The sequence below is a fragment of the Miniopterus schreibersii genome (assembly GCF_964146895.1).
Source record: "Miniopterus schreibersii genome assembly, chromosome: 10".
Taxonomy (NCBI): domain Eukaryota; kingdom Metazoa; phylum Chordata; class Mammalia; order Chiroptera; family Miniopteridae; genus Miniopterus; species Miniopterus schreibersii.
Window position 1 is genome coordinate 52294451 of NC_138110.1, and position 26811 is coordinate 52321261.

The 26811-nt window shown below is 50.8% G+C and overlaps 2 protein-coding genes across 8 annotated transcripts in view; one reads left to right on the forward strand and one right to left on the reverse strand.

Moving 5' to 3' along the window:
- Positions 1 to 9108, forward strand: part of NCOA5 (nuclear receptor coactivator 5) — a 29772-nt gene extending 20664 nt beyond the window's left edge. For 2 of the 4 annotated variants that reach the window (XM_081149799.1, XM_081149798.1), the window contains 5 exons: positions 1342 to 1478; positions 2657 to 2783; positions 4837 to 5036; positions 6383 to 6726; positions 7164 to 9108. In XM_081149799.1, the coding sequence (XP_081005925.1) occupies positions 1342 to 1478; positions 2657 to 2783; positions 4837 to 5036; positions 6383 to 6726; positions 7164 to 7211 (856 nt within the window). In that variant the 3' untranslated portion in view covers positions 7212 to 9108. The remainder of the gene's footprint in view (positions 1 to 1341; positions 1479 to 2656; positions 2784 to 4836; positions 5037 to 6382; positions 6727 to 7163) is intronic. The other 2 variants (XM_081149796.1, XM_081149797.1) reach the window with 1 other exon arrangement.
- An 845-nt stretch (positions 9109 to 9953) lies between these two features.
- Positions 9954 to 26811, reverse strand: part of SLC12A5 (solute carrier family 12 member 5) — a gene marked incomplete at its 5' end in the record, with an annotated part of 37897 nt that continues 21039 nt past the window's right edge. For 2 of the 4 annotated variants that reach the window (XM_081149792.1, XM_081149794.1), the window contains 18 exons: positions 9960 to 12569; positions 12743 to 12876; positions 13127 to 13141; positions 13483 to 13682; positions 13774 to 13896; positions 14947 to 15054; positions 16192 to 16323; positions 16688 to 16857; positions 17705 to 17900; positions 19696 to 19864; positions 21277 to 21381; positions 21705 to 21824; positions 22732 to 22830; positions 23157 to 23275; positions 23907 to 24081; positions 25932 to 25989; positions 26131 to 26229; positions 26531 to 26701. In XM_081149792.1, the coding sequence (XP_081005918.1) occupies positions 12478 to 12569; positions 12743 to 12876; positions 13127 to 13141; positions 13483 to 13682; positions 13774 to 13896; positions 14947 to 15054; positions 16192 to 16323; positions 16688 to 16857; positions 17705 to 17900; positions 19696 to 19864; positions 21277 to 21381; positions 21705 to 21824; positions 22732 to 22830; positions 23157 to 23275; positions 23907 to 24081; positions 25932 to 25989; positions 26131 to 26229; positions 26531 to 26701 (2285 nt within the window). In that variant the 3' untranslated portion in view covers positions 9960 to 12477. Of the gene's footprint in view, positions 12570 to 12742; positions 12877 to 13126; positions 13142 to 13476; positions 13683 to 13773; positions 13897 to 14946; positions 15055 to 16191; positions 16324 to 16687; positions 16858 to 17704; positions 17901 to 19695; positions 19865 to 21276; positions 21382 to 21704; positions 21825 to 22731; positions 22831 to 23156; positions 23276 to 23906; positions 24082 to 25931; positions 25990 to 26130; positions 26230 to 26530; positions 26702 to 26811 lie in introns of all 4 variants that reach the window. The other 2 variants (XM_081149795.1, XM_081149793.1) reach the window with 2 other exon arrangements.

Consider the following 26811-nt stretch of genomic DNA (forward strand, 5'->3'; position numbering starts at 1 on the left):
TGGCCACTATGGAAAACAGTTTAGCAGTTCCTCAAAAAGTTATAAATGTAGTAGAATTACTCTGATCTATCAGTTCTACTCCTGAGTATACCCAAAAAAATTGGAAAGAGACAAGCAGACACTTGTACATGAATGTGCACAGCAGCACTATTCACAATAACCATAAGGTAGTATATCTATGCAATAGAATAGTATTCAACCATCAAAAGGAAGATAATGCTGACACCTGCTACAACATGGATGGACCTTGAAAACATTATGCTAAGTGAAATAAGCCAAGCAGACATAGAAGACAAATATCATATAATTCCACTTACATGAAGTATCTAGAAAAGGCAAATTCATAGAGACAGAAAGTAGATTAGAGGTTATAGGAATAGGGCATGAAGAGATACTTCTTAATGGGTACAGAGTTTCTGTTCAGAGTGTCTGATCAGGGTGATGAAAAATTATTGTATGTATATGTATATACATACATATGTGTGTGTATAAAATAAAGTATGTGTATACATATACACGAACTTTATTTTTTAACCACCAATTTTAAAAAGCACAGGGAAAGAGAGAGGAGAAGGGTGGGCATGGAATGGTTCCTCAAAACTAATACCAATAATTACTACCAGGCCTTGGCCTGTGTGGCTCAGTAGTTAGAGCATCGACCTACACACCCAAGGGTTGAAGGTTCGATTCTGGTTAAGGATACATACCTGGATTGCAGATTCGATCCTCAGCCCTGGCCTTGCCAGTGCAAGAGGCAACCTATCAATGTGTCTTTCTCACATCGACATTTTCTCTCTCTCTCTCTCTCTCTCTCTTTCTCTCTCTTTCTCTTTCTTTCTCTTTCTCTCTCTTTCTCTCTTCTTCCCTCCCTTCCACTCTCTCTAAAAATCAATGGAAAAAATATCCTCTGGTGAGGATTAACAAAAAATAATAATTACTACCAGTTATTTTGTGTTTGCTTTATATCAGGAATTATGCTGAACATTTTCTGTATATCCAGTTATTTTGCAAGGCAGGTTAACTCATTCGCAGCCACAGAGCTAATGAGCAGTGAGTCCCAGATACAAGCATACTTCATTTTATTGTGCTTCACAAATTGAAGGCAAGACCCTCCTCCAGCAAAAAGATTACAGCTCACTTTATTGTGATACTTGCTTTATTGCACCTCTGGAACCGAACATGCAGTATTTTCCTATACACACTTTGTTTGTCTAATCCCAGAGTCCTATGCCTTACTATGTTTACTTCCTCACAGGGGACTGGGTCTTGAAGAATTCTCTGTATCTGATTTTTGCAGGATAGGACAATTTTAATTTTGTGCTAATTTCTTTAATTTTACAGGAGAGAAAGCTCTTATGACCGATACCTGCGAATGGATGACTATGGCAGGAGAAAGGATGACTCTTACTTTGACCGTTACAGGGATAGCTTTGATGGACGAGGTCCTCCAGGTCCAGAAAGTCAGTCTCGAGCAAAAGGTAAAATAGCAAGAACAGTTTATTTCTATTACTGATAGAATACTTTACAAAAGAAAGAGGAAACTAATAACCAACTGGAAGGGGCTAATGACTTGGCCAAACAATTCACAGAAAGAAGAAGAAATACAAATAGCCCATTGATATGTAAAGAGCTTTTTTTAAAAAAAAAAAATATGTCTATTGATGTCAGAGAGAGAGAAACATCAGTGATGAAAGAGTCTTTTATCAGCTGCCTCCTGCACAGCCCCCACCGGGGATTGGGGACCAAGCCTGCAACCCAGGCATGTGCCCTGACCAGGAATCAAACCTTGATCTCCTGTATCATAGGTCAGTGCTCAACTGCTGGGCAAGAGCATTTTTAAATGCAAATTAGTATCATCTGGCTTAGTCATCTAAGAAAAAAATAAATATGGAATTCCAGCAATAAGAATAAAAGATTGGAGCTAAAGAGGTTGCTTGCTTTTTGCCCATTGAACAAATAACTATAACTATCTTGTATTATCTGTGCGGCTTGGGGCTTGGAGGGTTTTTTGTTTGTCTTATTTATAATTTTTACCTAACAGCATCTCTTTTTTTTTTAGGTAAAGACAAGCATGTTTTTTAAAAGCCTGGTTTTCTCAGTACATCTTTAAAGATTTTTAAGTTGCTTCATACCTAGTCGAGTTAAGAACCTCATTTTTAATTCGTAATAAAACTTACTATTTTTCTTTTTCCAAAAAAAGCAAATTACAAGTACCTGTCAGTAAAGGGTCTTAAATAGTTGTCCCAGAAATGCAAATTACAATAATAATGAAATACCATCCTTTACCTGTCAAGCCAGTGGGAATTTTTTTAAATGGCAAAACCCGATGTAGAGTAATAGCACTAGGTGATTCACCCCTGTAGGGAATAAATTAGTAAGAGCCTGTCTAGAGGTCAATGTGGCAGTATATATCAGATGAAGCATTAGAATGACCATGCTCTTTAACCCAACTATTTCATTTCAATGAATTTATTATCGTAAAAAAATAATACTGATGGTTATTTTTAGGAGATAGTCTAGAGGATTAATACAGAGAGAGAGTGTATGTGTTAATGACCTTCACCTACAGGTACTTCAGGATTCAAAGTAAGGCCTGTGACTTATTTTTATAGAAAGCACAGTTCATATTTTAGTTTTCCCTGGTGTTATCTTACAGAGCGTTTGAAACGTGAAGAACGACGTAGAGAAGAACTTTATCGTCAATATTTTGAAGAAATCCAGAGACGCTTTGATGCTGAGAGGCCTGTTGATTGTTCTGTGATTGTGGTCAACAAGCAGACTAAGTAAGAATCCTTTGGATATTTCTCCTGAGTAAGGGGAAGGGTCAGAATTGAAATTCAGGCTCCCTCTTGGCAGTCTTACCCACTGAACTTGGTCTGTGTATTCTGGCATTGCTATGCTGTCTGAGCCAGAGTTCTTTCAGTTTTCAGTGACAAAAAAACCATTAAAAACTAGCTTAGGGCCCGGCCGGGCATGGCTCAGCGGTTGAGCATCAACCTAGGATCCAGGTGATCGGGGTTCAATTCCCAGTCAGGGCACATGCCCGGGTTGTGGGCTTGATCCCCAGTCGGGGGCGTGCAGGAGGCAGCCGATCAATGACTCTCTCATCATTGATGTTTCTCTCTCTCTCTCCCCCTCTCCTTTCCTCTCTCTCAAATCAATAAAGATATATATTTTTTTTTAAATAGCTTAGGCCTCAAAGGGAAATTTTTAGTTTTAGTTTGCTTAGCTAAGAAGTTCAGGTATGGCCACATCCAGGGTTTGGTCTCTGTGTTGCCTTCATTCTCAGACAGGCATTTTACTTGAAAAGGCAGAATGGTGCTGGCCCTAGGCATGTATCTTCCTGGCTTAGCAAATGCAGTGGAAAGAGAACGTCTCCTTTCCAGTGCTTCCACCTATAGTCCTGTAATTGTTTGTCATTGGACTGACCTGGCTCTCCCATTGCTGGACTAATCACTTTGGCCAGCAGTGCTGGGATGCCCTAATTGGCCAAGGCTAGGTTATATGCCCATACCTAGAGCTTAAGGTGGGATTAGTCCTGTGGAGCCATGTAAACTGAGAGAGATGCCTTCCCAGAGGATAATTGAAGTGAGACTATATGCTGGTCAGGCAAAGCAGTAGATGCCCACCTTCATGGGACAACCTTGAATCCCCAAGACTTCAGGAGGTACATCTCTGCATTTGTCAACTGAGTACCAAGCCTTTTTGGTGAAGTGCATGGCCTTGCAGAACTGTTAGGTAACCATGCTAGTCAGTCCAGAGTTCATAGCATGGTTTTACTCCACCTCTGTTTCACATTCTTTCCTTTAAGAAGCAGAGCAGAGAAGCAGAAGGGAGTATAGCAGTTTGCAGGCTTGGCAGTAGCTATGTGTTCTTTCCCTAGGTGATTAGTAAATAACTTCATGTATTTCTAGCAGTTTGGGGTTAAAGAGCTAATTTCAAGGCAGAGGCTAGGGAAATGGGTGTTGAGACACCAAGCAGCGGGCAGAGTTCACAAGCTCTGGGCCCCCTGTTTAGAAATAGATGCTGCTTTAACTGTAGAAATAAGGTTTTTTTGTTTGTTCATTTAACACATGATAATAGCTATCATTTTCTGAGCACCTACTCTGTACTACCCCCATGCTGGGCACTTTTTACATAAAGTATTTTTAATCTTCATAATAATCATGGAACGTGAGTATTCATTCAGCAGTTTTTTTGTATGTATGGCAGATGCTAGGTACTGGAGCTGTAATGGTAATAAGCAAACACACATAGCCCCTTCCTCTTATAGAGCTAACACCCTGGTTGGGCAGATGTATTGGCAATAGGGCATATGAGAAGAAATACATCAAGGACCTAATTTAGTTTGGAGAGAAGGTCAAGGAGATGACATAGAGGAGCCATATTGTTTCTGTTTTATTGATAAACTGAGATTTGTAAGAGGTAAAGGGATCTGCTAAAGCTTCACAACTTTGCAAGTAAATGTTAGGTCTAGGATCCAAACCCATCTTTCTAGCATGAAAGCCCATGCGTTCCCCACTGTTATGCAGCCTCTCCAAAGACAGGTATGTCTTAGGCAATGAGATAGTGTTGTTAAGAAAGGACTGCAATACTAGAGAATTAAAAGAAGGACCTGACTACTAAATACTATGCTACCCGCAACTTAATATGTAACCATTCTGAGCCAGTTTAAAGAGAAGAAAATTGTCTAGATCCTTGGAGCCTGAAGAGAGCACTGGGGAGACACTGGATGGGCTAGGATTTGAACTCTACAAAGGAGCACACAGCTAGCTGAGGTACAGCAATGTGCAGATGGTCAGGAAGTGCTCACCTGGATCCTGTTTGTTTCTACAGAGATTATGCTGAATCGGTGGGGCGGAAGGTACGAGACCTAGGCATGGTAGTGGACTTGATCTTCCTCAACACAGAGGTTTCACTTTCACAAGCCTTGGAGGATGTTAGCAAGGGAGGGTCTCCTTTTGCTATTGTCATCACCCAACAACACCAGATTCACCGTTCCTGTACAGTCAACATCATGTTTGGAACCCCACAAGGTATGGAGGCCCAAGTGGGTCAGAATTCCGGAGTTAAGTCACTAGTCCATTAATTCTTTCATGCCTTACTCAGAAAAAGCAGGTTTTGGACAAATGACTCATATTTCAGCTCAAATATGGTAGAGCCCTTGGGTAAGTGCACCAGAGGAGATTTACATGGTCATCTATTCATTTGATACTCTTAGTGGATACAGTTCTGGGCCTACTATATATAAAATGTTATATTTAGCCCATAGGTATATACAGTGGTGTGCTGCCAAATGTTTAACAACCAATCCTGGGTGGAAAAATGTGGTTTGTAGCATTTGCTGATTGTTGTAGTGCAAATGCTCTCACCATTTCATAGTTCAAACCACCAATGTGAAGTCACTTCAGGGAGAGTTGGGAAGAGATGCGCAGTCGGCTGTTGCCAGTAGGAAGTTCCAGCACACCTCTGGTGCATACTATACTGAGTGCGATAGAATCCTTGCCTTCACCAAGCTTTCCAATGGGAGACAGAGACTACAACAGGCAGCGGGGATACTATTTGTAAGTGTACTGAGCAGAGGGACTGTGAGAACAGGGAGGGAGCCCTGACCTCCTAGAGGCCCAGGGTAGGTTCCTTGAAGTCCTTCCCTGAAGTGACTTTTAGTACTTTGCGCCCAGAATGTTGGGACTCAGGTAATTGATGCCTTGCTCATTGCTCTTTCAACACAGACTTTTCCCTCTTCCCACCACACTCAAAATCTCTATTTGTCTGACTGGTTACACCATAAAATGCATAAGGCTCTCCACTGGGTCATTTGTCTCTGAGTAGTAGTCCTTTAGATGTGTGAGTTCATTTATATAAAGTTTTGAGAAGTCTTCTCACCACCTGTAAATTATGTTGCCCAAGGGTGAGGAGAGGAGGTTATTTAGGGTCACAATTTGGCCTTAATCCATGACTTACGAATTCAAAAACAGTAGGCCAGCTCTATCCCAAGAAGCATAGAAGAGAGCCAGGCTTTACAGAGGGTTTTTTGACCCCCTGCAGCCTGCCTTCCATGGTTATTCCCCATAAGGTCTTTTTGAATCTGTGGGAGACTGTCATGTTTCTTTGGTTTTTACTACAAGTCTGTGATCTAGGAGTCCCACAAAGAGACAGCTCTGTACAAAGGTGTGCATTCCCCACCAAAGAAATCCATTCACCTATCTTCCCAGTCTCATCTCCTTCCCCTGCCCTCCCCATCCCCCATCCCAAGGCTTTTTGTTACTGAATTGGTTTTCTTGCTGGTTTGAGGTTAAGAAAGGCTTGGTTAATAGAATTCAGCAGATGGGCACTGAAATCTGTCTTGGGAGAAAATAACTCAGGTCATTCCCTCCTACAGAGCACCGCAACATGCCCCAGGCAGACGCCATGGTGCTGGTGGCCAGAAATTATGAGCGCTACAAGAATGAGTGCCGGGAAAAGGAACGCGAGGAGATTGCCAGACAAGCAGCCAAGATGGCCAATGAAGCCATTCTCCAGGAAAGAGAGCGAGGAGGCCCTGATGAAGGAGTGCGCGGGGGCCATCCTCCAGCCATCCAAAGCCTCATCAACCTGCTGGCAGACAACAGGTACCTCACTGCCGAAGAGACTGACAAGATCATCAACTACCTGCGAGAGAGGAAGGAGCGGCTTATGAGGAGCAGCACCGACTCTCTGCCTGGTGAGCTACGTGGCAGGGCCGAGGTGAAGTTCTGACTCTGCATTTCTCTAATTCCCAGGCTCTGTTGGGAGGGTGGGAGGCCCAGGGCTCTTTGGGGTGGGTAAGGGAAATGAGCCCGCCCCTTGTGTTTGCCCGTGGGCCATCATACTGATATAATGATAACTTAAAAGATTTGGGCAAGGAATTCTGATCCCTGTAGTTAATCTGGTGATGGGTAGACTAGTATTGCTAATTCCCTGGTAACCAATGTGGATCCCCTTTTTTCTTAGTTCTCTGGGGGAACCTAGGCTGTCTTCTGGAGACAGCTCATACCATGGAGTGGCCCCTCTGGGAAATTGATGTTATAGTCTGTGTACTGTGTGATTGATGTGATCAGTGATTGTCGTTCTTCCCTGGGCTGCTAAGCCTCCTGCCCTTGGAGGGTACTTTCAACCAGATACTTCCTTCTTCTGTCTCATAGGCCCGATTTCCCGCCAACCACTCGGGGCGACCTCGGCTGCCTCGCTGAAGACACAACCAAGCTCCCAACCGCTCCAGAGCGGCCAAGTGCTCCCTTCTGCTACACCCACTCCAGCTGCGCCCCCCACCTCCCAGCAAGAGCTTCAGGCCAAAATCCTCAGCCTCTTCAATAGTGGCACGGTTGTGGCCAATAGCTCTGCATCTCCCTCAGTCGCTGCCGGAAACACCCAGAACCAGAATTTTTCCACAGCAGTGAACAGCCAGCCTCAGCAAAGATCACAGGCCTCTGGCAATCAGCCTCCAAACATTTTGGGACAGGCAGGATCTGCTCGGAACATGGGCCCCAGGCCTGGGGCTTCTTCCCAAGGGCTCTTTGGTCAGCCTTCCAGTCGCCTGGCACCTGCCAGCAACATAGCTAGCCAGAGGCCCGTGTCTTCCACAGGTATCAACTTTGACAATCCAAGTGTACAGAAGGCTCTGGACACCCTGATCCAGAGTGGCCCTGCTCTTTCCCACCTGGTTAGCCAAACTACAGCACAGGTGGGGCGGCCACAGGCGCCCATGGGATCTTACCAGAGGCATTACTGAGGCTCAATCTCAACTACTACCAGCCCCCTCGTCCCTGGCCGCCTCCCACCTATTGCGTTCTAACTAGTTATTTGGAAGATGTTCTCTTCGCCTGTCCAGGTCACATCAGATGTCCTCAGTTTCTACCACCTGCTCTCTCCTGCCCAAGACTGTGTTGCTTTTTCCTTCCAGAGTCAGAGTTTATACTGCATTTGTGGGTGTATCTTTTTTTGTTGTTTTTGGTTTTTTGTAGAAAATATTTCTGGGGTTGCTTGGGTGGCAGTATAGGTGTCTGGGCTCAGTTTATATTTTATGGGTTTCAAACATGGGTTTCTCTGGTCTTTCTGTCACCTCGATTTGGAGTGTGGGGAGGGGGAGAAAAAGCCAAGCCCCAATCGGCTGAGTTTGGAATGACATTTTCATGTCAATAGCCACTGCCTTTGTCTATTTTTCATCCTCACAGGCCAACCAGAGCTCCAGCTCCTGTCTGCAGCTCCTGCCCAGAGTTGCATAGCAGACTGGGTTTAGCAGGCATGGTGTCATTGTGCCCCATGCCCCATGTTAAGGGGTCTGCTTGAGCATTTATAGTTCAGCTACTCTGGAGTTTAGGAATGTCCATGGCAACCACACAAGCAGATGTTTTTCTGCCTGACCCAGTATTATTGGTTTTGGGTTTTCTCATTTTTCTCTTCTTTTGCTTTCATTTCATTGGAGGATCTCCAATGGAGTAAACCTTTCCAGTCACCAGCAGTTTAACAAAAACTTTGAATCTGGGCTGCAACCACTCTTAACCCCCCCGCCCTTAATATTTCTGTCAGCCTTTCTCCAGTGGTAGTTTGATGGAATCAGTTCTGAGAAGGCAACTCTAGACTCTGGCATTGAACACCCATTTTTTCAGTGATTGATTTGAGTTTTGGGCTTAAAAATCAATCTCTTGTTTTCATCTGGACTCTTGTTCTGTTTTCTCAGTAGCAGGAGGTAGGGACCATTTTGATGTCAGACTTTTGGTAGCTGGACATGTTCTTGATACAAGCGGCTATTCATAACTTTTGAGCCAGAGTGAAATTATTAGAGGGAGAACTTCTGGCTGCTGCTCTAAATGGAGCCAAAGGAAGCTGCCCTCTCCCTAGGGATGGTGCTCATTAGAGCCCCGTGGATCACAGTCTCAAGGGGCCCCAGGCAGGGATGATGGAGAGCGGTGACTTAAGCTGAGTCCCTGCTAGTGGCTAAGAAAACAATGGTTTAAAAAACTCAAGGTCCCCATATGGCAGCATTTTATGTTCTGACCTGTTTGTGTTATATAGTGTTTTTCCCTCTTTGGAACTTGTGTTGTTAATAAGATGAGATGATTACTTTTTAATTAAAATGAAAAAGGAAGAGCTGTGTTGTCTTTTTTGGGTGTGACTGTATCTGCAGGACCTCTTTTCAGGGCATTTCCTCTCAGGGTTGGAAGGTGAGGGTCCCTGACTGAGCACTGACTAGTTTCAGTGTGCTGTGAGGCCTGCCCCCTCTTGTCCTCAACCTATGCTCAGGCCTCGAAGCCTCTTTTAAGCCTAGCTTTCTCTTCAGCTCACCTAGTTAGCTTTAATAACAGTTCAGAGCAGAAGACTGTTTGCTAATTATAATACTGTGTTAAACATCCTTGTTTGTGGTAGATTTTCAGTGTATGTCAGCAGGCTCATCCTCTTATTCTAGGAAAGAAAAACAGGACCATCAGGAGGCTATCTCTGGCCACTGGCCAGTAGAGTGGGATACTCTCCCGTTTTGATTTCATCTCAGTTGCCACCCTCTCTTCTGCCCATTATGCAGGGAGTTGGCATAACCATAGTCACAGAACCTGTAGGAGCCTTTGGGTGCATTTAATAATAGCCAGCCCAATCAGGGTGTGGTGAAGTGACTGGCACAAGGCCCCTGGTGGGTTAGGGACCAAAATGCAGATAGCACTGAACCTGACTAGTCCATTCTCCCTACCGTACAGGGGATGATGTTAGTTCAGTGTTCTCTACTAGCCCCTGCTACTAGTTCCTTTGTTCCTCTAAGACAGGGCCCCAAAACTCAGTACACTAATGGGGCAATCAGACCTGGAGGACCAGCCCATCCCTCTTCTCTGATTGAAGGTCAGTGTTTCTAATAGGAGTCTAGGCTCCTTCTCTAGAGCCACATTAAGTAACCCTCTTCCCACCTACTAAGTCTTCCCCTTGTGTCTCCACACAGCACACCTAAGGCCGTGAAGGGTATAATAAAATTATTTTTATTGCATTTTGTGCAGACGGGAGTCTAAAAAATTAATACAGTAAAAGCTGTAAAGCATTAAATGGGAGCATTCAACAATAAAGGAAAGAACCAACCCTCTCCTTTTAATATTGGCACAAAAAACACAAGATCAATACTGAGGCAGAATGCGGAATACTGAAACACTGAAAATTAAAGGCAGGCCTAATAGTAATAAATACTCTTGATTTGGTTTGCAACCTCTCCTATTTACAAGGGTTTCAACTTCATTGCATTGCCCTGCACGTAGATCGTCTAAAACAAAAGCAACACTAGTTATCACTACAAAGCTATTGAAATATTGCACTCAGAATAAAAGTCACTTGGATGGACATGAAACATCTAGCTACAATGATTATAAAGATAATTTGATGAATGACATGATAACATTCATAACAAATATTGCACATGTAGCACAGAAAACTTGGGTTTTTGTTGTGGGATGTTTGTTTTCTTCAACGGAAACTGCTCTTGCCAACCAGTCTGGGCCCACCCAGATAGTGCAACTTTGGTTCCCTAATTGGTGGTGATACAGCCCCCTCCCCCTTCTGCCCAGCCCACCACTTAAGTCCGAATGCTCAGGTTCCCAGAAGGCTGGACCAGGTTGTGATTCTCAGAGGTCTTTTGAAGGGACAGGGCAAGGGGCTGGTGTCTTAATATCTCCAACTTTCTTATTACTACCTGGAAGAATCTGTCCATCCCCCTCATCAAGTCTCAGATGGGCCTCAGCCTAACTGGTAGAAATCCAGACCTACCTCCAGCCACACCTGACCCAGTCTAGGTGGCACCAGCTCCAGTTCTCTGCCTACGGCTCAAAGGAAGGGAGGTGGTGAGGTCAGGAGTACCTAGTAGCCCCAGCTCTGGGAGGTGGGCAGGATATCTAACTAGGTGTGAAGGTCAGGGCCCTGGGGCTGGAGGTACTGTACCCAGTCAGTCCCAGAGGACACTGGAAGGAGCATGCAGTGCCTGTCCCCCTTAGTAGTGTGCCCTGGGGGAAGGGAACCCGGCCATTGCGCCTTCTCTAGGGGTTAGAGGGCACCTCTGACCGGACTGAAGTAGCAGAAGCGCCAAGGACGAGTTGGAGTAGCCAAAGGCCTTGAGTCCTAGCTGGAGGAGGGCAGAGAGGCGCTAAGAACAAAGCACATGGCGACTCCAGCCCTCCCCCAGGCCCAAGCGCCTGGGAGACACAGCTAGAGGCCGCTGCTAAACAGCAAGGGCCCACCCTGGGACTCGGAGAAAGTGACTGGGTCCCGGAGGCTGGAGCTGCCTAATAGGATTAGGGGAGGGAACATCAGGGGCAGCGCTGGGGCCTCCCCAGTGGGTACTGCACCTACACCGAGGTCGCCCCCCTCCTCCCTCACCAGTCCCGGAAAGGAAACTCCGGGGAGGGAACGCCCTCCGGCTCCCTGACTTCAGTCTTTGGCGAGGAGCCATGGGAATAGGGGGAGCAGCCGACTGAGGAGAGGCGCCTGCTCCCCCAGCGAAGGCACCGGGACGGGGCTTCCTGGGTGGGGCGAGGCCTTTCTCCCTTTCTCCCCCTGAGAAGCGCCCTCACACCCCCATCCTGGCCCCAGCTTGCATAAGAGCCGCGAAGAGGCTGCACGCGTGTCTGCAGCCGCCGTGGAAGCTCACATCCGCTGGGAGGCGAATCCAAGAGAGGCTGGACACGTCTCACCTCATCTCCGAAAAGAACTAGAGGGGAGGGTCGGGAGCCAAGGGCGCGCGGAAAGGGCGAGGAGGCGAGAGCGGGGCCGGGGTGTCGAGGGACCGGGACCAGGACTCCCGCCTGGGCCTAAAGCACTTTTGCTCTCAAACTCTCGGACGTCGGGAACATCCAGCCTCCCCAGGCCTCCGCCGCCCCCGGGCGCCCCCAGCAGGGGAGCTCGGCAGTAGCGAGAGAAGTCCGTTGCGCTTCTAGTCACGGAAATATGGGGACGTTAAAAATACACGCGATGTCTCCTGTACACTATGTATAGGCTCGGCCGGCCCACGCCAGAGGCTCCGCAGGAAGGGGCGGCGGCCAAGGCCGAGCGCGGCCGCCTACCCCGCGCCCGCCCGGAGCCAGGAGCGGCGCCGGCGGAGCACAGAGCGGGACTGACCGGGACGGGGCGCGGGGAGAGAAGAAGGGGCCACGCGGACTACCTGGGGGTCCTCAGAGCCCCAGCTCCTCTCCGCGCCTCCTCCCGACCTTTATTGCAGCGCCTCCTCCTACGGTGGGGCAAGGCCCGGCTTAGAAAAAAGGGCAGCGCAGCCGGGGCGACAGAGTGGCCCGCTTGCCGGGCTCCGGGCTCCACGTGGGGGCGGTCCCCTCCGAGTCAACCCCAACGGACGTGGCCTCCTGGACTTCAGGCAGCGGGGAAAGGGGCCGGGGCTCGGGCACAGGGTCTGTATGTAAACGGTGACAGCGGCGGGGGGCGCGGCGAGGGCTCCGGGGCCGCGGGCCGGGCGCGCTCGGCCCGGGTGGCAGGTCCTGGCTCTCAGGAGTAGATGGTGATGACTTCGCGGCCGCCGCCGCGGACCAGCATCACCCGGTCCAGGTGCTCGGTGAGGACCTCGAGGAACTCCATGTCTGAACGCGGGTCAAGGAGAAAGGCCGTCCCCCTCCCCCTGAATGGAACTGGGGGCGCCCCTGTCCGAGGTGCTGATCCTAACGCAGGCCCGGCTCAGCTCTTGTCCCGGGGCCAGGGCCCAGGTCCGCTGACGTCCACCTCCCTCCTCCCTCCAATTTCAAGTCCAGGATACAGTTTTCGTCACCGTTGCGGTTGCGGGGAGGCCCAGGCATGTTGAGCAAAACAAGCTTGGCATCCCGGGATTTCTTCACAATGACCTCGTTCAGCCGCACGGCCGTGTGCATGCGCCGCACGTTGGACTGGTTCCTGCGGGAGGGAGGAGGGAGGAGGGAGGAGGGCGCGGTGAGCCTGAGGAGGGGTGAGTCGGCGCCAGGCGCACTGGGCCGCTGGGACCCAGTTCTTGCGAGCCAGGAACCACCAAACCCAGACCTCTCCAAAATGGGCTCTTCAGAGACCCCAGAGGTCAGGGGCATGAATCCAGGGGTCGTGATAGAGTGAGGAGAGTAGGGACTCTGGCCAACCCAGAAAAGAGAATAAAAAATTCTGAAGCACTTACAAGTTCTCCCACTCCCTTCAGGAAACACAAGAGAAGCAAAAGAGGAAGAAAAGAGAGGGGTCAGAAAAAGCAGGCGAGGCCAGGGACTTGAGCCACCGTCATCCACCCTGACTGCACACTGGTCCTGCTCTCCCAGACTCCCAGCCTGTCACCTTTCCATTGCCCGCACCTGGGAGTTCTGACCCTTAGCAATCAGGCCCGACCCCCAAGTACTCAGATGGAGAAACCAAGACAAGGTGTGGACTGGGTCTTCCAAGTGCCAGCCCAGGACCCATTCTGCACGTTTGGTCTGCCAAGGGGAGCAAAGACCCTGTAGGTTCACCCAAGATCCCAATCCTTAACCCCCAGACCCATACGGCTTCATGCTGAAGAAGTCCTTGATGCCCTCGGAGGAGACAGGACTGGGGCCCTTATTCTTCTCTGCCACAGACTTGTCCTTGGTCCAGGTGAGATGCACCTTCTCAGGATCTGCCTCCCCCTCCCCCTCGGGCTCCTCCCCTGGTGATGGTGAGCTGCTGGGGCAGCTGGGAGCACTCTGGTCATGGATCAGCTGCACCTGAGGGATGAACAAAGGGACAGCACATGATGCCTTTGGAGGCCAAAGTTCTGCTCCCACTGGCTGGGGCCAAACCACCCCAGCTGCCTACCTCCTCTTCTGGCTTCTCCTCACTGTCACCAGCCGTCTCTTCTGGGACATTGAGGCGGAGCCGAGTGTTCGCTGGATTCTTTCTCCGGATTGAGCCACGAGATTCATCCGTGATACTCTGGATCTAGGGAGCAACAAAAGTTGGTGCCAGCTCTGCTGTGAGTTACCACCCATGCCCTGCAAAAAGCTACCACCAGAGTTGATGTTCAGCTAGGGTGCACACTTTCAGGAACTGTACCAGTGTTAAAATACTACTTCCATATACCAAATAGCTATTGCCCCACTGACCTGGCCACTCCAACTCCTCTCCACAGCCCCTATGGCCCACCATCCAGCAACTAAAGGGATAACACCTGGCCCAGCAGGGCTCCACCTTAGCCCTGTGTTAGCACTCCAGTGTTGGCTCTGATTGGTCAGTGCACATGTTTAATTTTTACTATCACCCGTTAACATTCTTGGAAGGTCTATCCTTCCCAGCTCAAATGTGTACTCATCACTCATTCCACTGAGGATCCTTCAACCACTCTCTGAGAAATATATTATCCACACCTGGGAGACCCATCAACCATGGTCTGTCACCCTTATTTATAGGACCTGCCACCCATTCCCCAGGCAACTCGTCACTCACCTCTGAGAGCTTACCTGTCCCCAGCTCCCAGGTACCATCATTCGTTTCCCCAAGAATCCTACTCCCTGGGGTGGGGCTTTCATCCAAACTCCAAGGGACTAGTGGTCCCACATTACCCCCACCTAGGAGATCTCAACACCCACACGCCATAGGAGGCTCACCATCATTACCCCCTCAGGACCCATCCACCACACTCTAAATATCTGTCTGTTACCCACTGTCTGAGGGGCTATCACATGACCCCTTGTCCCCCACACTGGCAGCTTATCCATCATCCATACATATTTAGGATGCACTACTCTCCCTTGGGCCCCAGAAGTCACATACAGAGGGGAAAGTCTGTGACCCATGCCACAGCCCCTCTGCATCCTGGCCGAAAGGCTTGGTGGGTGCAGCTGCAGTGTGGGGGGAGCCAGTGACGGGAAGAACAAGGGCGATGAGTAATGCTCTGAGTGAAGTGTGCCAGCCCTGGGCCATCCCAAACCTATGCAGACCCAGAGCTGGCAGCGGCTGGAGGCTCTGTGAGCCCAGCCAGGGCCACCTCACCTCCCGCTCCCGCTCGTTCTTGGTTAAATGCATCTGTTTGAGGATCTGGGAACGCTGCTCCATCACCAAAGTCTTCTCGTAGGTGTAAGCCGAGATGTCGCTCTCGTGCTGTGGGCAGGCAGGGTGGGGGCACGGGGGGGTGGAGGGGAAAAGCATGAGCTGTGAGCTCAGGTGCAAGGCCAAGGGAAGAGAGGCAGGCCCCCTTCCTTCTGCCAGCCTAGGGCTCCCCTAGCCAATGACCTAGTTTCATCAACAGTTGTGGGAGGCAAGAACGATGCTCTCTGAAGGCAATGCAGCTCATTCCCTCCTCAGTCCAGCACAGGACCAGGCATGTGAATCGGTGAATGAATGAATGAGTGGATTAATTAATTACCCAGGTGAATGAAAAAGGGGAAGAAATAAAAAAGAAACAAAAGGATGAATGAAGCCCTGGCTCATTGGTTAGAGCGTCAGCCTGCAGACCAAAGGGTCATGGGTTCGATTCCTGGTCAAGGGCAGGTTCCCTTGCATCTCAGAACCTCAGCGCACATGTCCCCGGTCAGGGCGTGTGCGGGAGGCAACCAATCAATGTGGCTCTCTCACATCGATGTTTCTCTCTCTCTCCTTCCCTCCCCCTTCCACTCTCTCTAGAAATCAACAGAAAAAGTATCTTCTGGGATGAATGAATACATACATGAATGGATGGGTGAGTGAATGAACACATTAATGAATATATGGGTGGGTTAATGAATGCACAGAAGGCTGGGTAGATGGATAAATAAACTGAGGAGATGGATAGATGAGAGGCTGTATTGTGTAATCCTAGAGCCAGCCTGCCTGGCTCTGCCACTTAGTGAGCATTTTTGGGCAAATTATGTAATGGTTCTGTGCCTTTACTCCCTAATCCATAAAATGGAAATGCTGATAAGTGTATCTATTTCTTTGGTTGCTATGAGAACTAATATATGTAAAGTACTTAGAACAGTGCCTCACATATCATGAGCACTATTAGACATGGCTATTCTTATAAAGAAGAGAGGGATGGATGGATGGATGGGTGGATGGATGGATGGATGGATGGATGGACGGATGGACGGACGGGCTCTTGGGTGAATATGTGAGAGGTTAAGAAGTGGATGGGGGGAAGGGATCCAGCATCGTAAGTTGATTGTTGCTGGGGTTGCCCTAACTGGTACTGGGGCCAAGAAGAAAGAGGGCCCAGTGGGTAGGACTCCAAAACTTCAGGGGTGATTCCTGGGGACTCACCATCTCCACCACCTCGACCTCTGCAGTGATACGTAAATGGTACAGAAATGTGGTCAGGTCCTTCTTCATCTGGATGCTGTTGTCATCCATCTGGGCCACAGTGAAGATGCGCATCTTGCACTTCCGCCAGACCTGGAGGGATGAAGGGGACCCAGAAAGGTCCGGCCCAGAGGTAGGGAGGAGACGCAGGGCTGCAACCTAGAGAGGACCTTGTCCCTCACCCTTCCCACCCACTTTGCCAACATCCATGCAGACCCCAATCCTCTATCTCAGCAGCCGCTCCCTACAAACACTCCTCCGCTTCGGCGAGGGTCCCCCACTAAAGTATCGCTTGCTTGGGTGAAGCACTGCCCGCGTTTACAATGCAAGGACCACTGCAAGGGGGACGGTCGGCTCCTAACATCTCAGAAGGACGGCGGCGATCGTGTGTCTTTCCCAGGAGCTCGCATGGAGGCTGGCCCGGCCAGAGCCCATGGCCTCGCCCCCGGGCGCGCACCTTGTGGTGCCGCAGCAGGAAGGGCAGCAGCATGAGCATGCCCCCGTCATGCACGATCCACCAGACGTCGATGCTGCCCTCGGAGAAGCGCTCGGGGTTCCCCGGGAACATGGAAACGTTCTTGGTGACCAGCAAGGCCAGGTGAGCAGCAGTGGTTTCCCGGACCAGCTCTGGGGAAGGCGAAGGGGAGGGCCAGATGGGAAAACGGCGACCCTGGCGCCCTCCTGCCCCCGGCAGCAGCCACAGGGGCTCCCAGCACCCAGCACCCCGCCCCACCTTGGCCTTGGGCTGAGGGGTCAGAAAACCATCAACGACCCGGGCCTCATCGCTTATTCGCTGTTTGAATTTGGGAAAGCCTTTCAGCCTCTCCGGGCCTCAGTGTCCCCACCTGCCCTTTCTGATTAGTACGAACTCTACCACGCATGGCCTCAGTCCTCCCGGCCACCTTGCAGAACTACGATCTAACTACCAAGGAAACAGAACAGCTTGGTGTTAACAGTGCAGCCTCTTGGTTTACCAGCTGTGTGACCTGGAGCAAACGCCTTAATCCCTCCGTGCCTCAGTTTCACACCCAAAAAATGGAGACAGCAGTGCCTAGCCCTCACAGGACTGCTGAGAAAAACAGACTTCGAGAAAGCCTCAACTTGTCAGGCACACAGAGCACAGTCTATAAATGTTAGTTATTATATTACTACCAAGCACTCATGCTCAGAGAGGGTGAGTCACTTGTGAACAATCACACAGGTGAGAAGGACCAGGGGTGAGACTTAGACCTGGGCTTCTGTGGCTTCAAAGCTGTAGCTCTTACCACTGCGCTGCACTGTCTTTCTCCCAGGGCTGTGAGCCCTGCAGGAATCGAGACTGAGTGCCCCGCAGGGGAGGCACCTGGCACATTGCCAGCTTTGAACACTGTCACCTGCATATGCAGAACCCACATTTGTTATGCCTGGAAAACTACCCTGGGTCCAAGGAAGGAGAGAGAACCCACAGCCTTCCACCAACCCACCACTGCTTTACCGATGAAGTTCCTCCACGTCTGATGATCTTCCTTCTGCCGCCAGTTGCGGGGCCAGCCCACGAGCACAGTGTTGTGCTGCAGCCCCCCGAGGCCCCCGGACTGAATTAGATGGGACACGCCATCACGCAGGTTGGAGGAAATCACTACCTGGCAGAAGCCTTTCACTTTCTCTGCCTCCATCAGACGCCGGATGGACTGGGGGTGGAGAGGGGACATCAGATAGGAACCAACCTCAGGCCTCCCTGGCCCCGCCTGGCTCCTGGCAGCCTCCCTTCCTCCATGGTCCCGATCTTCCTGAGGCTCAGCTCTGGGCATGTCAGCCTCTGGTGGCAGCATTGTGCGTGGTTCTCCATCACCTATGGCCTCCACTCCTTGTTGATCAATCAAAGCTCTTCATGATGGAACCCCCCACCCCCCACCCCCCAGCCATTGCTCATACAGTCCCCCCTGCAAGCTCTCCCACCCAGATCCCCTCCCCACTGCCCGGCCCAAGTCAACTGTCACTTTCTTCAGATACCACCCCCCACCCAGACCAGAGTGAAACTGGGCTACTCTGCGCAGCCAATTTGTTCAACAATTTTTAAAAGTTACCATAAGGACATGCAGCTTAAATGCACATTTAATCTGCACTGTGAAGAAAGTTTTATTACTCTCATTTCACAGATGAGGAAGTTGAGGCTTAGAGACACTAAGACTTGCTTTAGGCCACAGAGCTAACAGATGCTATCATAGGGGTTCAGCTCCAGGGTCTGACCTCATCCCCCACACTCTTACCACCACCCCGATGTCAAACAGAGACGCTTCAGTTCCTAACCCTGCCACCTCCTGCTGTGTGACCTTGGGCAAATCGCCTAACCTCTATGAGCCTCAGTTTTCTTATCTGTCAAATGGGGATCATGACAGCTACCTCATTTAGGAATAAGGAGAATGGCATGACATGCCGTGTGTATACTGCCTGACAGATGCCTCAGCATTTTCTGTTACTCTTGTTATTAACTCTAGCATAGCACCTATTAACATCAGGCGGGGTGAGCGCTTTCTGTAAATGTTCCATCGTCCCCAGCAGCCTTTGACCACCTTGAGGGCCGGGGTTGGTCTTATACATCTCCATCTCCCCCGTGCCTAGCCCAGGGCCTAGCACAGCACATTCGCAGCCACTGTGCGCTGAATAAAACTGACCAGTGGAGGCCTCCAGCCCTGGGCCCTGACAGATCCGTGTGAACAGCCCAGTGAGGCAGAAACAGCAGCTGCCACAGCCACTGGGGTGCCCCGCCCCAGCTCACCTGGCCTCCTGGCTCCCTTTGCTCTCTCCACAACTGGTCACAGCCCAAGGGGAGAGAGGCCCGAATCACAAACAGAACTGACTTCCTCTGCTGCCCACCAGGTTCCAACACCTGTTGGTGCCTCTTAATGCCCACACTGGCCCTGTACGCTCCTCCGTGGGCACAGGCCAGTGGATGGGGGCAAGAGCAAGTAGCATGGGGCCAGGGACCCGGGTTCAAGTCCTGACTGTGTTTCCAGCCAGCTTTGTGACTTTCAACAAGTCGCTTTCCCTTTTTGCACCAGTTTATTCCTGTTCCATATGTGGGTACTCACCCTGCTGACTCCACTCAGTGAGGGGATAGAAAGAATCTATGGATGTGAAAACACTTGGAAAGGTTTAACTTAGGCAGGAAGGAGTCTGAGTAGGAGTCAAGCAGTTCTAATTTGAGTCTCTGTTTTCTGTCTTTAGATCAGTGATCTGATTTCTCTATGCCTTGGTTTCCTTATCCATAAAATGGGCCCTTCTGGCTCAGATGATCTTTGGTTCTGTGAGTTGGATTCTAAGGAACTCACTCTCTGAGCCCTTAGACCCCTCTTCTAAGGGAGAGGACAGCAAAGTCTGAGCCCCCACGGATCCCAAAGGTGGAAGGAAGGAAAGTGTGAAGGGTAAGGGCTCTCTTCCTGAATGCCCTGTCCTTCCTCCCTCCCCACCAGGGCCTCCACTCACCTCTTCTGCCCGCTGGGCCTGGGGATGATTGTCCAAAAATGTGCCTTCAAGGACAGAGCCCACAATGGTCAGGCCTTTCCCTGCCTTCAGCTGGGAGGTCAACGAGAGCAGCTGTGGGTGTACCACATTCTGGTCTTGGTCCACACGCACCAGCACCAGCAGCTGTGGCCTGAAGAGGGTGGAAGGTCACGTGACCCATCCACCACCCACCTCATCACCACCCACCTTACACCCACCCACCTATACACCATACGCCAGTGAGTTCACTAACCATCTGTCCTCTACACCCCCATCCACCTATATCTCCACCACCCATCCATCCACCTACACATCCATCCATGCATTTCCTTGAATATCACCCCATCTAACCATCTACCCACCCATCCATACATCCACTTACCCACCTACCCATTTATTTTATCTTTCAGTCATCCACTTATATCCAAATTCATTTCCCTACGCACGCATTATTCACTGAATTACCCACACAACCTCCCACCACCCATTCACAAGTCTGCACACCCACCGCCCTCCCACGTGTATATACCCCTAGCGATCCACCCATCTCTTTCTCCACTTGTTTCCTTTAGCCAGCTCCTCCATCCAACCAGCCATCAATTTAATAGCATTCTCTAAGCGCCTCCTCGGGGCCAGGCCCTGTGCTAAGCAGTTGAGAATTCAGACAAATGACGCAAAGGCTGGTCTGTGGAAGCCTCAGTTTAGTAGACATCGTCGAGGGCAGGCCAGCGGTGCCCGGGGCATAGTTCAGAGCTCCGGGCTCTGCTCTGGGGCAGCGAACCCGCAGGTGGATGGAGGGTGAGGTTTGCGGTGCAGTCAGGTAGAAAGCGCCGTGGGCTGAGAGGCGGGGGCCAGAGGCAGAAGCCAAGGCGTTGGCTCCGGTTCTGCCTTCTGTCACCTCTGAGCCCCTCTCGGGTCCCTGACTTTCACGTGAACAAAATGAAGGGATTGTTATGAACCTAGAGGTTCCTAAAAGGCCCCATAACTCTCACAGTGGGTGATTCCCCCTCTCCCAGAGCATGATGCTGTTCATCTGTCTCTGTGTGTGCCTTCTCCATGAACTGTGGGCTCACTACGTCCCCAGACACCAGAAGAGGGCTTGGCACATTACATGCATTCATACATGTTTTAAAAATAAATAATGGAATAAGTGAATGGATGAATAAATGGTCAGGAGGCTGGCACGGGAGTAGGTTTTAGAGAACAAATGTCTGGAACTCGGCCCAGCCTCGGTGCCCTAGGTGGGAAGGTTTCAGACAAGGGGGTGCTGGGAGGAGATGGTGCTGGGGAGGAGAGGGTGCTGGGGGGGAGAGGGAGCTGGGGAGGAGAGGGCACTGGGGGGGAGGGCGCTGGGGGGAGAGGGAGCTGGGGGGAGAGGGCGCTGGGGGGAGAGGGAGCTGAGGAGGAGAGGGCGCTGGGGAGGAGAAGTCGAGAACACACTGTCACACCATCATCGTCGTGGTGAGAACACCACTCAGCAGAACAAAGCAGGAGAGGCAGGTCAGAGCCTGCTCCCTTCCTCTCCCTCCCTTGAACCTTCACGCATGTGCTCCCGCTCCTCACCTCCAGTTCTTGGTGTGCGGGGGCCCTTCCTCCAGGCGCAAGAGCGCATAGCGAGCCGCGCTGAGAGACAGGCCTCGGATCCCATCGCCCCACTCCTTCTCCGCCCTGCAGGCCAGGAAGGAGGATCGTCGGAGGACAGAAAGCCACAGTGTCAGAGAGGACGGTCCACACTGAAGTGGCAGGCCCCCAGGGCAGAGCCATCTATCTCAGGCTCAGAAAGGACATGCATGTCGCTCCTGCCACCTCCATTTCTCAAAGCTTCAGCCCTTCCTTCTGCTCTTGTCCCCCATGTCCCAATCCCACCCGTGTCAGCCCTCCTCCACCCTCCGCCCACTTCCTGCCCTGTCCCCACCCTAGCACCAGCACCCCTTGCTCCGCCTCACCCCCTCATCCCTCAGCCTCTAGCCCTCCCCTCCTCCTGCGCTTACCCACGGTACTCGATATACTTGTAGATGAGCCCGGCGATGAGCATGGCCACCAGGGCGTAATACCAGGAGCAGATGAACATGAGGGCCAGGCAGAGGCTCATGCCCAGGAAGGAGAGCGTCCTAGACAAGGGGAGGGAGACCCGGCCTCTGAGCCCTGGGGGGTTATCACTGGCGCCAAGGCTCAAACAGCAAGACTTAGATGGGGCAGGACCTGGGCATGACCTGGAGATTATAACCAGGTCTAAAGGAACTCACACCATCATCCCCACGAGCACCACAGGGATACAGGACCTTCTGAATGAATGAGCAGCCACAGACAGGCCACCACCCCATGCCCCACTCAACTCCTGCGTCATTGGCCCTCCCTGTCCCAGTGCCTTAGACTCTGCCAGACCACCTCACCAGACAGGCTCTGAGGCAGGGTTCTCTGGGGAAGAGTTGGAGACAGGATCTGCCAGGAAGAGGCAACTGGCAAAGCAGGAGCACTGAGGTAGGAGCCAGGCAGCCTGGGTTCCAGTCCAGATACGCCATAGCCTTGCTGAGAGGCCTTGGACCAGTCCCTGCCCCTGTTTAAGCCTCTGTTTCCTTTTGATAGAAGAAGCATGTTCATTCCTGCCCTGTCTGTCTCACTGGCCTTTTGTAAGGAGGAAGGGCCTTAAAATAAAATAATCAGAAGAACCTCGGACTGCTCATAATGAGTATCTTCTGTGCAACAAGAACTGTGGAGGTGGGAACAGTTGTCATCCCATTTCACAGCTAAGGAAACTGAGGTTTCCTCATCCAGGTGGCAAGCTGGTAAGCATTATGCACAGGGAGGGGTTATAGCTGAGACCACTTATGACTATGTTCTATTATTATTTGTGATGATAAGGAAACCCTCTCTAGGACCTTTCTCATACTAGTTGGGCTACAAAAGCTGGAGTTTGGGACCCTCAGACCTGGAGGGGAGGGGCTAGGGTGAGGTGGGCATTGGGGTGGAGATGAGAAGAGGGCTCTGTGGGGTGGGGAAGGGGAACGGGGCACCCACCAGTGGTAATATCGAAAGCGTGGCCTCCAGTTGGGTGTCCTCAGCAGCGTCTGTACTGCACAGGCCAGGTTCACGAACATATAACACATCAGGAAGAACCTAGAACAGAGAAAGGCCAGGGAGAGACAGAGATTCAAGGAGAGGCAGAAACAGAAGGAAGGAATGGGAGGAAGGGGGAAAAAAATTGGGGAGGTGTCCAAATCACATTCTGGTGTTTAGAAAGGGGTTCAAAGGCCAAATCCCCTCACATCACACCCTGCCGCATGCGGGGATAAATCTCTATATAACAAAAGACGGTTTCTATGACAGTGGGGGAACCTCCTGGGGTTGTTAAGGTGTCTAGGTGGGCTGTCCAGGGTCACAGCTGCTGGATCCGGGTAGAGAGACCCCAGAGCTGGTGGGGAGGGCAAGAAGCCAGCACGCACATAGAGAGGATGGGGGCGACCTCATCCAGGGACGCAATGAGGATGCCAATCTCGCAGATGCAGGCAGTCAGGAGCAAGGCCCATGTTGGCTCTCCATTGGCTTTGCCGTGGCCAAAGACCTGAGGACAGAGCAACTGTCATGGGAGCCTGAGACCTTAAGGACTCCTTGCGTCTCCTCCAGTCTTGGGGACCAGTGCAGTAGAGGCAGGAGCCCCTAGTCAATGAGGAGGTAGGGAGAGGATGCTGTATTTCTCATCTTTTAGTGGTACCCAAGGGGATACCAGGTTTTTGTTGTATCTCACCCACACTGACATTGGTACCCAAGTGCAATAAAGTTCAAATGCTCCCTTAAGGGAAAAAGGGGGACAGATGGGAGAGGAACTACAGGAGGCCAGCAAGAGGCCATGACTGTATGTGCCATAAATATTTTTTTTAGCATCATGGAGAGAGATGTCCCTTTCTTGCCCTTTGGCTGCCTCCGTGAGTCCCTGCGTGATCACTAGGCCAGAGGAGGGCCATTTATTTTCCCCCAAGAGCACACAACTCTGCCCAAAAAGATGGCATTGACCATGGGCCAAATCCCAAATAAGGTACAACCATTCTTCTTAGTGGCAGCACCGAGAGGGAGGGCCCCAGAAGGCAGTTCAAGGCTTGCTGTGGCCCTGGCTCACCGTGTAGCCTCCCTGGGCAGGGGTCTGACTGGCTGGTGTAGGGAGTGGGCTGTTCTCCCCACACTCCGCCCCCACTCACCTGCAGGAAGGGCACTATGCCATCCCGGGAGATGGCCTGCAGCAGGCGTGGGGCCCCTGTGAGGCTCTGCAGCCCAGCCCCACAGGTGGAGAAAAAGGATCCGATGACGATCACCCAGGGGGATGGCCAGGCCAGTGTGCCCACCACCAGGTTGCCATTCACAGCTTCACCGAACCTGGAATGAAGTAGTCAAGGGGCAGGAGATGCTGGGAGAGCGATGCCATCTGGATTCCCAGGGCAGGTCCCCCACACCAACTTCAGAACCAGCTCTGTTCCCAACACAGAGTTGGGCTCTGTAGGGGCAAAGGGAGCCACAAAGCCCCGGATGTCCTGGGCACTTTCTGTCTGCATGACCTTGGGCAAATCACTTAACCTCTCCTTGCCTACTTCCCTTGCCTGTAAGACAAGAATCATGATAGCCCGGCTGGGCATGGCCCAGCGGTTGAGCATCAACCTAGGATCCAGGCGATCAGGGTTCGATTCCCGGTCAGTGCACATGCCCGGTTGCAGGCTTGATCAATGACTTTCTCGTCATTGATGTTTCTATCTCTCTCTCTCCCCCTCCTTTCCTCTCTCTGAAATCAATAAATATATATATCTTTTTAATTAAAAAAAAAAAAAACAAGAATCATGATAAACCCATCTCATACAACAGGCGAGAGGATTAAGGGAGATAACACATGTAAAATGCTCAGCACAGTGCCTGCAATGTGGTAGTTTTGTGTTATCCTGGGCAAATCTCTCAACCTGTTAGAACCTCAGTATCTCCATCTGAAAAATGGGGGTTTTACACTCATCATTTGGTGATAGTATGTGATCTGAGAATCAAAGAAACACATTTTTGAAAAATTACATTGTCTAAAAATGGAAGATGCTGCCTCGGTAGGTAGCGCCCTGTCCCTGAAGTGTGCAAGCAGAGGTGTGCTCAGACGGGCCGCTGCTGAAGGACCTCAAGGATCAGCTGATGGGTTATACTGGATGACCTGCTGTATCCCTCGCAATCTTGTGGGAGGATTCCGATTAAATAAAATGAGATAAGTGGAGGTTAAGTTGCCCTAAATTCTAATAGGTGTAATATATGCAAACTGTCCATCTGGCCGGGTCACTCCTCTGCTTAAAACCCTTCAGAGTTTCCCCATTTTTTTTTTTGTAAAATAAGGCTCCAACTTACTGGTACCAAAAACCAGGCCTCTGGAACTGTTCCAGCCTAAGTCTCCAGCCTCATGTCCCCCATTCCCCACCCTACAGAAGCCAGGATGGAAATGCAGAAACCAGCTTCTGGGATAAGATCTCTACTTGCCCTCCTGGTGCGTATGCACGCACTCTTCAAAAGGGTGTGCTCCCAAAGCTCTAACTGCTCACAGCAACAGGCAGCCGCGTGTGCAAACACGCACGCGCACACACGCAGCTGTTCCTCTCCTCCACCTTTATTCATGCTGATCCCACTGCCTGGGATGCCCTCCCCCCCCCCAGCCACCTAAGCAATCTCACCCGGCATTTAACGTGGGAAGGACAAATGGGAAAATGTGTATAAGGCATTTCCAGCATCACCTCCTCCTCCCCGCCCTCTGAGGACTAGATCGCAGCCTCCAGAGCCCATGTGCTTTATTTTATCACCACCCCTACTGCTCTGCATCCCAAGTTGGTTGAAAAGTACAGTTTCCATCCCCAAAGAGGCCCTTCAGGGCAAAAATCATGGGTTATTTATCTTTGTCACCCCCAGAACCCTGGACAGTGACCAACACATAAACATCCAGGAAACATTAAATGAATTAATAGGTTTTAAAGGAAAAGAAAAGTGTCATTATCCTAAAGGAAATGAGACACCATTCAAGCTTCTTGAGCTGGAGTGACATGAGAAAGATAAAATATAGTGTAAGAAGCAGAAGTGGCCAGCAATTTTCCTTGACCTCCCTCCCACAGGCCCCTTGCACAAGTTCAGCACCCCTGAAAGTCCTATTTCCCAGAATTTGGCTCCCTATGCCCACCCCCCAGAACAGGATCAGCCCTGATTCCCTTACTTACTTGTCCCGAAGGACGACCCCCTCAATGCAGGCCCCAAACAGAATAACGGAGCTGATGTCTGCAGCAGAGAATGAAGGAGAATTCCCAGTGCGGTGTCCCCCTTCATCACTACCCCTCCTGAGCCAGCGGGAGAAGCAGCAGCTGCCCACTCTCTAGCCCACCCTGCCCATGGTGGTCCCAGTCCAGGAGCACAGGATACAGACAGCAGAGGTGGTGGCAATGGCCAGGATGGTGCCAGTAGGAATTGACTTCTGGGCATCCCGCAGGTCCCCAGAGCGATTAGAACCAGCCATGATCCCTGTGAACAGAGCAGGTAGGACAGGAGCCACAGAAGACCAGACAGACTGGGAAGAAAATACCCCAGCCTCGGAGTCAGGAAGCCTAGGATCAGGTCTTGGTTTATGGATTTGTGTGAGGACTTGGACAGTGTACTTGGCTTTTCCTGGTCTTAATTCCCTCATCTATCCAATGGAGACTGAGTTGTGGCTTCTGCCTATGTGATGGGATTTCTGGACTAAGAAATTCCCCCACGTTATCACTGACTGTCTCCTACACATCCATTCCCAGGCACAGTCCTCCCTCTCTGAGCTCCCCTTCACCTGTGACCGAGGGGAAGTAGATGCCAACCAGCAGAGTGAAGTAGGAGGTCATATCGCTGAATACATAGGGATGATCCATGTCGACAAGGGTGCCATCAGGCAGGCCCACTGAGGGCACCCCATGCTTCTCCACAATCACCCCCTTGGTCAGGTAGGAGCTCCAGAGGTTCTCTGTGGGGGAGACAGGATGCTCAGGAAAGAAGAGAAGTCAAAGAGTCACAGCTCTGGGGCCAGGATGTGAGCACAAAGGAGGGTCAAGGTCAACCACCTTTCACTCCCCA